A 10,174-nucleotide genomic window follows, 5' to 3' on the forward strand; every position below is an offset into this window, starting at 1 on the left:
ACGACCTGCGCGTGGTGACGTCCGACCCCCGTGCACAGGGCCTGATTTTTCTGGCTAGAGCGTCTACCTACTCGCCTTTGGGTTTTCACCTAGGATTCTTCCATGGTGGGGTTCGGAGTGTCCCCCGAGTATGACCAAATTTTCAGACTTGATCATACCAGACCTGACGAGTGATTGCCAAAAAGAATCAAAATTAAAAAGTAGAACTCCCATCCTCAGCCTTTGCTACGTCTTTTGTTCCATTTTCTTATTACACAAACTACTTTGCAAAAACCAGAAAGTCGGGGAGTGTGCCCAGATGTTCGCTCATTCCGCTGGCAGGCCTGTGGGTTTGCGCGGGTGGGGAGGGTGTCTCCTCCCACACCTGGCTGCAGCTCCAGGCTGCCGTTCCCCGTGCACGAACCTGTGTGTCATCATGCGGAGGTGATGATATAGCCCGGTCAGTGTAGAACTCTGGAAGCAAAAGAAAATGTGGTGGACGACGAGGCACGGAGGTCATGTGCGTCCAGCAGGTGTTTGTGGACCGTCTGTGTTTACAGCCTGGCGGGGAGGGAGGTGGCGTAGGCTGCAGAGAGAGCGTCGGCTCACTGGTCTGACCTGGGAACTTAAGGCATGTGGCCGCCTGGCAGCAGCTGCATAACCTAGGAGAGCTCTCAGAGGGACACTCGACCTCCCTGCCAACGACACCATGCCTTTTTATCCTTCGCCTTTATTTCTGTGTGATATTTAAAATGCCGATTTGTCTTCCCTAAATAAACGGGGTTTATAGCCACGACACACGCCTATTCAAGCCGGTGTCTGCATTTACGAGAAAGCAGCCCCCGCTTCCTCTCCTGCAGGAAACTGCCCACTCCTCCGGGGTCCGGCCTGGACCCGGCCCGCGTGGAGGAGACGGGCGTGGAGGCGCGGAGCCTGAGGCTGGGCGCCGACTAATTCCTTTCTGTTCTTTTTTCCCCCAGGATTATACCTTAACCATGTATTTTCAACAATATTGGAGAGATAAAAGACTCGCCTATTCTGGGATCCCGCTCAACCTCACGCTGGACAATCGAGTGGCCGACCAGCTATGGGTGCCCGACACCTATTTCTTAAATGACAAGAAATCATTTGTTCACGGAGTGACGGTGAAAAACCGCATGATACGGCTTCACCCCGATGGGACCGTGCTGTACGGGCTCAGGTCTGTCCTCACCCCGGCTGCGTGGTGCGCTGGCCTCACGCCTGTCACTTGAGGCGCTGACGGTCTGGGGGAGGCCACGTCCTCGGGTTAAGTAGGAGGCAGCCATGAGACACGGAGCTTTGCAGAAAAAGCAATCGTGTAAGGTTGGGGGCATTACTGTTCCTATAAATAGGCCTCCAGCAAGGGACGGCCTCGCCGGATTGATTAGGTATAATCGAGCTGTCATATTCCCACAGGACGGGCCTCCCGTGTTAGAACACGCGGGCCCGTGTAACTTTGCCCTGACGCTGCCGAGGCTTTCCAGAAAGTTCGCCCGAAGCCGTTTGCAGAGCTGGAAAGCAGCATCTGGCTCTGCCGATGGAGGGCATGGCCGCCACAGAGCCTTATGCGGTGGTGCCAGCGACATTTATGGGGATGGTGAAATGTGAGGCTTCCCGATGGGAACGGTCTCTCACTGGGCCTCCTGATGAAATCACGTGAACCGGGGAGCAAACTGGCTGTCTGGAACCCCAGGAGGCCCTGGGCTTCCCTGGTTCCCGTGGAAACCACCAGGCCTTCCCATGATGCTCGCCGCTGGTGGCTGATGTTGTGAATGTCGCCCTCTTGCTAATGGCGCATTCGTCCCTCAAGTGGCCTTTGCCCCGATTTCAGGTTCGTTTAGTTTCAGAGTCATTTTGTGTATATCTGTCTTGATCAGCAGACCTAAAAGTGTCCATCCAGGGGCTGCCCAGGTCCCCGGTGGGACACGCGTGGGTATCTTAGAGGAAGGACTCACCCCCATGCCATGAGCCACGGCCTTAGCCCGAGACCCGAGCAGATGTCTGCGAAATCGCAGCAGTAGACACTCGAATCCTCGCTGAGACTCTCGGCGCCTCAAGACGAGTGAAGGGAATCTTCTAACATAGCCTGAAGTAGAAAACGTTGAGCGACTTTCTGCGAGTCAAAGTTCTAGCAAAAATCAGAGTTTTTTAACCGCGAGAGAAGCAGCGGCACGTGCCAAGCACGCCGGGGGTACCTGGGAAGAGTCTAGGCCGGTGTTTCTCTGGGACGTCGTCGGCATTTTATAGTTTGTCCAGAAATGAGAAGTGTGGTTAGGAAGTTCTGGAGGTTCTGACAAGGACATCGATTGTGCAAAAAATTCTCCAGAAACCACGGGAGTGTAATTGAGAGGACATGTTCTCCATTTACCTGCCTTCCCCCCAAAAAATCGAGAGAAGAGTGTGGGTGTGTGCACGTGTGCACGTATATGTGTGCATGTGCGTGCACATGTGTGTTTATGTGTATTCGCATGCGTGTTTGTGTGCGCATATGTTCACAGGTGTGACTGTGCACGTGCGCTCACATGTGTGTGCGCACAAGTGCTCGCACGTGTGTGCATGTGTGTACACGCATGTGCACAGCATGTGTGCACGTGTGTGCATGCTCGCATGTACATGAGCTTGTATGTGTGCATGTGTGTGTGTGTGTTTGCATGTGTGAGTTGTGCATGTGTGCATGCATATGTGTGCATGTGTGTGCCTGTGAGTGTGTGTTAGTGCGTGTGCATGCGTATGTGTGTGCTTTCATGTGAGTGTGTGCATGTGTATGTGTATATGTGTGCGGATGTGTGTGCATGCATGTGTGTGAGGGTGTGTGTGTGTGAGAGTGTGTGTGTGCGGGATGTGTGTGCGTGCAGTGTGTGAGAGTGTATGTGTGCGTGCATGTGTGTGAGAGTGTGTGTGTGCATGTGCGTGAGGGGTGTGTGTGTACATGTGCGTGAGGGTGTGTGTGTGTGCATGTGCATGTGGATGTGTGTGCATGCAGTGTGTGAGTGTGTGTGCGTGCAGTGTGTGAGTGTGTGTGCGTGCATGTGCATGAGGGAGTGTGTGTGCGTGCATGTGCGTGCGGGTGTGTGTGTGCGTGCATGTGCGTGAGGGCGTGCGTGGCAGGGAAGCGAATATCCATGCAAGTTCAGCCGGGCCCTCTGGGTTTGTAAACGGAACCTGCTTCTTGGGCTCTTTCCGTTTTCACTTTCAGGTTCTTTGTTTTCTGACCAAAGAGAGAGCGTGTCAGTTTCTCCGTGCAAAGCAGAGCTTTAAATTAACCCCGTGAGGACCGTGTCTTAGTGACCCCCTGCGGGGCGTGCTTGGGGCAGGCGGGGACGCCCTGGGGGTCTTGGACATGGAGGGTTCGGGCCGAGACCGGCCACGCGGCCTCCTCCCCTCTGCACACTCCTCGCGTCCCACGCTGGCCGCTTACGCCCGGTCCCCGCATCCTCCGCGTCACGTTTTGCTCAGCGAGTGATTACGGGGCGCTGGCCGTGGCTTTGGGCGCTGTTCCAGGCGGGCGTGGGGGCAGCCGTGGCAGCAGTCGGCCCTGCTCTCCCGGGCTCGCCCGAGGAAGAGCCCAGGGCCTGCTGGTCAGCGAACGGGTGGCCGCCCAGGTGTCACGAAAACACAGAAATGGCGTTGAGGCGAGGACAGAGCCAGGGCCGAGGCCCGTCCACTGGGGCAGGCTCCGGGAGGCCCGCTGAGGACGCCGTGACCTCCGCCCTCTCCGGCACTCACGGCGAGTCTGGGACCTGGACATGTGTGGACAGCAACCGTGCGCACGGCCCTGGCCGTCTGCCTCTGGGGTACCCCGCTCTCTGTCCCTTGTCCTGTGCCCCAGCTACAAATGGACATTTCCGGCGCACGCCTGGGCAGCTGGGGATGTGCCGTCCCCACAGCCGCCTCTCCAGCCTGCATTTGACGACACGGAGAGCCCGCCCTCGTCATTCTCTGTGACTGGTCTGTGACTGGTGGAAAGCTCACATGGAAGGGCTGACACCAAGGATCGCCCCCTGCACGCTGACAGCCACGGGTCTCTGTGACGCAGGCATCCGCACTCAGCGTGCAGGCAGGGGACACATGGGGACAGTTGTGGACGGTGTCCAGAGGTGACCGCTCTCTCCCCGTGGGATGCTGAACTTGCTGGGCACGAGGCTCCCTGACGCACGTCAAGTCTATTCCTTGAGTCTTCATGCTTTCGGCTCTTACACACGTGTGTGGAAGCCCGTGACCGCGGGAGCAGGACCGGCCACTGAGCTTTGTCCCGTCCCCTTGCCTGACAGAGTGCTGCCGTGGTGCTCGCCGCAGCGGGGCGAGCACGATGCTGGCCGTGTCCCTTTACGCCTCGCATTTCCAGCCCGTCGTGTGTCCAGTGAGATCACACGCACTCACGCGAGCTCTGCACACTCTCCGTGCCGTGAAGGTCAGAGGGCCGCTGACCGCGGGGGCAGGACAGATGCTGAGGGTCAGAGCTCCCTGCGAACCCCTTTCTCTGCCCTGATCATCCAGACCCGATGAGATGCCATGAGGCGTTTTGTGGGGCTTAGAGTGGAGCGTTGCTTTCCTTGGGGAATCCGGCCCTCGTCCTGCCGGTGTCACGCGGTGTGTCTCATCGGGCCGCCCCGGAGAGGCCCCTGCCGGGGTCGGCCCTCGCCGCCGGGGCCGCGGCTCCCGCCCAGCGCTAAGCCCTGCCCTGGCTCTGTGTTTCAGGATCACCACCACGGCCGCGTGCATGATGGACCTGAGGAGGTATCCGCTGGACGAGCAGAACTGCACCCTGGAAATCGAAAGCTGTGGGTATCTGGGCCGCTTCCGTCCCCCGCTTGGGTCCTGGCCCCTTGTCTCCCCCGGGCCTGCTTTCATCCAGGCGTGTGCGGCTGCCTCGGCACCGTCTGTAATTATCTTAAAGATTGGGGGTCGAATCCTGCACTCTGCACAGAGTCGGCGTGGGGGGCTCCCCATCCTAACCCGAGTGAGAGTGTTCGCTTCCCCGAAATGTAAGGTGGCCAGCGCTCCCCACCCCGGTCCCTTCAGCGGGAGGCGGGTCCTGCGCTCAGCTCCCTGCGGCCCCGGCCCACGGGCGTGGGCCTCGCTCTCCATCGGCTTCCCAAGCTGCACATCCGCTTCTCGGCAGCCCCCTCCCCGGCAGCCCCCTCCCATCCGCAGCGTATTCAGACGCCTTGTTGACAACTCGGTGCCGAGAGCCGTGCGAGGGGCCGCGGCTGCTTCTGTGTTGCCTGGCGCACGGCGTGGCTGCCGTCCCGGCCGTTGTCACGTATCCGGGCCCCTTAGACCGGTTCGCCCTCGGTCCCGCCTGCGTCCGGCTTGTCGGTGTTTGCGTGGACGGTCTTCGTGGATGGCCAGGGGCGGCTTTGCCGCGTCTCTCGATGCATTTGTGCGGGAGAGCGCGTTTCTCCCGGGAACCTCCGGGAGTGGCCGGGGAGCAGGCGCGGGGCAGCGCCAGGCGGACGTGCACGCGGGGACGGTGCTGTCCACCCCCGGCGTCCCCGTGAGGAGTTCGGCCGCGTTTTGCTGCTCGCAGTGGGAAGCGTGAGGGTTTCCGGCCGCGGGGGCAATTGGTGAGGTGTGCGCTGTGCTCACCAGTGCCACGGGGGTGACAGGGGTGTGCCCAGCCCGATCCAGGGAGGACACACGGCAGGCGGGGCGGGGGAGACGACATTGGCCACGGGGAGCAGGCGTCCCGCCGCCGTGTCCTGTGTGTCCACTGTCACACGTTCAGTGTCATGCTGACCACTGACCACGTGCAGATCAAAACGTCCGTCACACTGAGAGGGTGTCTTTCTCCGCGGTGATTTTACTCGGCCTCCCCAAGAGGGGGACCCTAATCCTTCAGAGCACGCCCGGGGGCTCCGGGTGACCCCGACCTCACGGCCCCTGTGCGCGTCCTCGGGAAGCCCCGAGCGTGAGGATGTGCCGCAGCCCAGTTTGGAGTTGTGACCGGCCGACGCGCACACTCGCCCCAGTGGCCGCTGCGCACACATGTGCGGGCTGAGGGCGGTCAACCCGGTCAGGCCGGGCGCCTGCCGCAGCCACCCAGAGCCCCGAGGGGAGGCATCGTCCGCCCCGGGACCGTCCGAGGTCCCGGATGTCGATTCCGCCCGGTGTCCAGTCCTGCCCTCCCCCAACACCTCGTGCCGGGCGCGTGTTCCGTTGTCCTCAGGGCCGTCGTGGTCACCGCGGTCCTTACGTGTTTCAGATTCGTGTCTGTGCAGCGTCCGGGCCACGCAGACGGAGCCCGAGTCAGAACCCGCACCCCCCCCCCGACCCCGCACCGTCCCTGAGCTTCTCTGCTTTGCAGCACCAGCCGGGTCCGAAGCGGATCATGGAGGGGACACTCGGACCCTCGCGTCGGTTCCCTGCTGACCATTCGCGTGGACCTTCGGCGCGTCGGACACCCCCCCCCGGGCGGGGGATGGGACGCGCCCTCTGTGGCGCGGGTGGCGCCCCTCGGGCCCCGTGTGCAGACGCGATGACGAGGCGTCCGCTCTCCATGTCCCCGCGTGTCTCTCCCGGCAGATGGCTACACCACGGACGACATCGAATTCTACTGGCGCGGCGGTGACAAGGCTGTCACCGGGGTGGAGAGGATCGAGCTCCCGCAGTTCTCCATCGTGGAGCACCGCCTGGTCTCGAGGAACGTCGTCTTCGCCACAGGTGAGGCCCGCGCCTGCACACGCGCCCCGCGTCACCGCCTGGGCCCCCGCGTCACCGCCTGGGCCGCGTGGTGTCCTCATGCCCTGCCGCCGACCCTCAGCGCCGGGGCCCCGAAGGAGTGCCATCGTCGGAGGACTCCCGTCCTCTGTCTCATGGGGGTTTGATGGGTGGAAAGGTCGTCTGGCAACAAGACGCTCCCTGGGGCCGGTGACAGCAAAGTTAAGGGATGGGGGGGCGAATTAACCCAACCACGTTTCATAACCCAAGCAGCTCTCCTGGGTTGACGGAGGCCACCGATGGCCCCGGGGGCAGGAAGGAAGGTGACAGGGGACACAGGGGGGGCGGGTGCCGTTCTCTCGGAAGTCACAGGCCTTCTCCCCACTCTGGGCTGGCCAGCCGCCTCGTGGTGCAGAGCTTGGGGCCACCCGCCGTCAGCCATGCCCCTTCAGAAACCATCACCTGCTCCCGGTGTGGTCCGGTCACGCTGGCCGGCCTGGGTTTCAGCGCCATCTCTGCTTCACCTGTCCGGGCTGAGGGTTTATTAAGATGGGACCACGGGCATCGCCGAGCTGTGCACCGTCACAGGGATAACATGCACAGGGACTTTGTGAACCGTCAGGCGTTGCAGAGACCGTACGCTCAGCGAAGTGGGGGCCCGGGCTCCCCGCCCCTCCCCTCCCCGCCTCGGCAGCCGCCAGCGGGGCCATAGCCCCAGGTCCTGCTCCCGGGCAGGGCCCAGACCTCCCTCTGACTCTGACACTTGCTAGCGGCGTGCCCTGTGGCGAGTCACAACCGCCCCGAGAGACAGAGACGGCAGCGACGTGTGTTCGGAGGTCCCCGAGAGGGCTGCACGAGGGGCGTAAGTGCACAGCTGGGCCGCGGCCCGGCCTGGGAGGATCGGCCATCGTCAGCCCCGCCCATCGGCCGTCGTCGGAGAGGGGCACCTGGCTGTTTTCACCAGGCGACTATTCACCCCCAATCGAAGGCTCGTTTTCCCAGAAGCGATGCTTCATCAGCCACTGGCATGGTCCTCGCGTGTTTAAGGCGCTAAAGTATCCCGTGCGGGAAGAAAACGCGCGTGAAACCTCTCGGCGCCTGGCGGGGCTGGGACACGTACGCGTTTGTCCGGGGAGACGAAGCCGGGGTCCGTCTACGTCCCGAAGACAAAGAGCAGTGACTGAGTTAGTTCATGTCGACGGATGATTCGGTTCCTACCGCGAGTCAGCGACCGGGGTTTGCGGGAAAAAACGTTTCAGCCTTTTTACAGAGCGAAAGAAAATGAAAAAGACCTCGTGACTCGCTCTAACTCGCGCCCGTCTGGCGGTGTATACGTTAGAATTTACGGCCACAGGCGAGCCCTGTGGCCACTCACCGATGTCCCTTGGAGGCTGGTAGTTGACAGACTAATGAGTCCAAGTTAAAGCATAGGAGACGAATGACGGTAACGAAGCTGGAAAAGGCAGAGCCGTCCCCACGGTTCCTGGCGCGTCGGACCCTCGACGTGTATTTTCGATGAAGATTTTAACGAGTCCTTCTTCAAAGCTTTACTGAAACGATCACGTCGCACTTCTACCTGTTCACGTCGCAAGGGTTTCTGCAAGACGCGGAGGCGGCTGGGGTGACAGTGTCGTGTTGCCCGTGCGCAGCGGCTGTGTCATGCCCAGCGTCACACGCCCGTGCCGAGGGCCCCGCGTTTTCCACGAGCGATGCTTTCACACAAGTTTCCACAAACGCGCGTTGGACCCGGAGCGGCTTAATCCCGCTTCGATGGGGATTTTTATTAACGTGCACGTTTACAGAAAAGTACGTAACATAGAAATGCGGAGCCGAGGGAAGTATCAGAAGGGGACCCGTCGGGGGCATCAGATGAAAAGTGGAATGAATGTTGCTGGCGGTCCAGGCCCCCCGCCCCCCGATTTCCTCCCCCATCCTTCCCAAAAGGGGCCGCTGCCTCGTCTATTGGGTTTGGAGTCGGGGTATTTGGCGGTGCTTCCCTAGCTGAGCTCCGTGGCGCGAGCCCCTCCCACGTCGCGGGGCTCCCTTTCACGCCCGGGCACGCCGCTGGGCGGACACGTCGCCCGCTGGGCGGACGCGCCGCCGCTTTTCTGTGTGTGGCCGTCACCCGCGGAAGCGGAGGTAGCGAACCGACACGTGTAGCCGTGAACGTCCGAGCTTCGCCGCTTGCCGGACCGTTTCCCACAGTGGTTTTGCCAGTTTGCGTCACGCTCCAGAGTGTCCCTCCCGTTCCACGTCCCCGCCGACCTTCCGTGTCGCGTGGAGGTCGCCTGCTGGGCTTTAGGCGACACCCATGGCCCCAGCGGTCGTCCCCTGTCCCCTGAGCGCTGGGGAGATGGCGGGCCCTCCCCGCGGGCCGTCGGCCGTCCCTTCCCTGGACTGACTTCCACGTTCCGGATGCAAGGTCATCACAGGTCACGGTGCGTCCTCGCGTGTCCCTTCCACGCCCAGGCCCAGCTTTCCTGGCGTCCGCGTGCTTGTGGACGGCAGGTGCGGGCCGGGCCTCGTGGCCTGCCCAGAGCCGTCGCCCCGCGGTGGCGTTCCTGCCCCGAACTCCGAGCTTCCTGGTCTACACCGGGCCCCGTGTTCGTGCCCTCCCCGCCGTGTGAACCCCTGCGGCTTAAAGCAGAGCGGTCCCTGGTTCTCTTTCTGTCCATTTACCGTCGACTGGATTGTTGCTGGCCCCTTACGTTTCCATATGACTTTTACAATCAGAGAATTGAGCTTTCACTTAGAAACGGCCCGGCTTTCCGTTAGGGGTGCATTAGCCGATTCAGTGAGAGGGGCCGTCAGCGTGATTCTCCCGATCTGTATGTTTCATGTCTCCACGTATGTAGGTCTTTAATTTGTCTCAAGAGCATTTGAGAGTTTTCTGTGTAGACAGAAGATTTGCACATCATTCTTGGTCTTTTCCAGAAGGTTGGTGTTTCCTGACATTATTATAGGTGGTGAAAATTTTTAACATCCTTTCGTGTTTGTGGCCGATGTGTATAAGAATATGATGACTTTGTGTTGAGTGACCTTGCTAAAGTGTTTATTACTTCTGGTAATTTACCTCAGAAGGCATTTTTACGTCTTTTCGAGCACTGCAGGGACCTTCCTACGCCTCCATATTCCCTCGTTCTGACTTAGATACGCCATGTCGTTACGTATGGTAACTACATGCACACACGTTAAATGCTACGCGAAATCATTATTGTGAAATGCAGTAAATGCCCAGTTAGATAAGAGCACGAGTTCCCTCTTTTCTTTGTTATTTATTGCATTCTTTCCTTTATCTCCAAGTCTCTGTGAATGTTACCTTCTGCCTAAAGAAAACATTTAGGAAATATTTTCTTTAGTGTGAGTCTCCCAGTCACAAATTTCCTCTCGGTATTTTTTTTTTTTTTTTGATCTGTACGTGACCTTATATGATACTTATTCCTCTAGGGCGTGTTAGCTGGTTACAGAAACCTAGGTTGGCCTTTGGCTTCCTTTTCCATTTGAAGATAATGTC

The 10,174-nt window shown here is 60.0% G+C and overlaps 1 protein-coding gene across 1 annotated transcript in view; it reads left to right on the forward strand.

Moving 5' to 3' along the window:
- The first annotated feature begins 965 nt into the window (after window positions 1–965).
- Window positions 966–10,174, forward strand: part of LOC105306170 (gamma-aminobutyric acid receptor subunit beta-3-like) — a 24,121-nt gene continuing 14,912 nt past the window's right edge. The window contains exons 1-4 of the mRNA XM_011381081.1: window positions 966–1,180; window positions 4,699–4,781; window positions 6,526–6,663; window positions 7,649–7,776. Of these exons, the coding sequence (XP_011379383.1) occupies window positions 975–1,180; window positions 4,699–4,781; window positions 6,526–6,663; window positions 7,649–7,776 (555 nt within the window). The 5' untranslated portion in view covers window positions 966–974. The remainder of the gene's footprint in view (window positions 1,181–4,698; window positions 4,782–6,525; window positions 6,664–7,648; window positions 7,777–10,174) is intronic.

Source organism: Pteropus vampyrus, unplaced genomic scaffold, assembly GCF_000151845.1.
Source record: "Pteropus vampyrus isolate Shadow unplaced genomic scaffold, Pvam_2.0 Scaffold427, whole genome shotgun sequence".
Classification (NCBI taxonomy): Eukaryota; Metazoa; Chordata; class Mammalia; order Chiroptera; family Pteropodidae; genus Pteropus; species Pteropus vampyrus.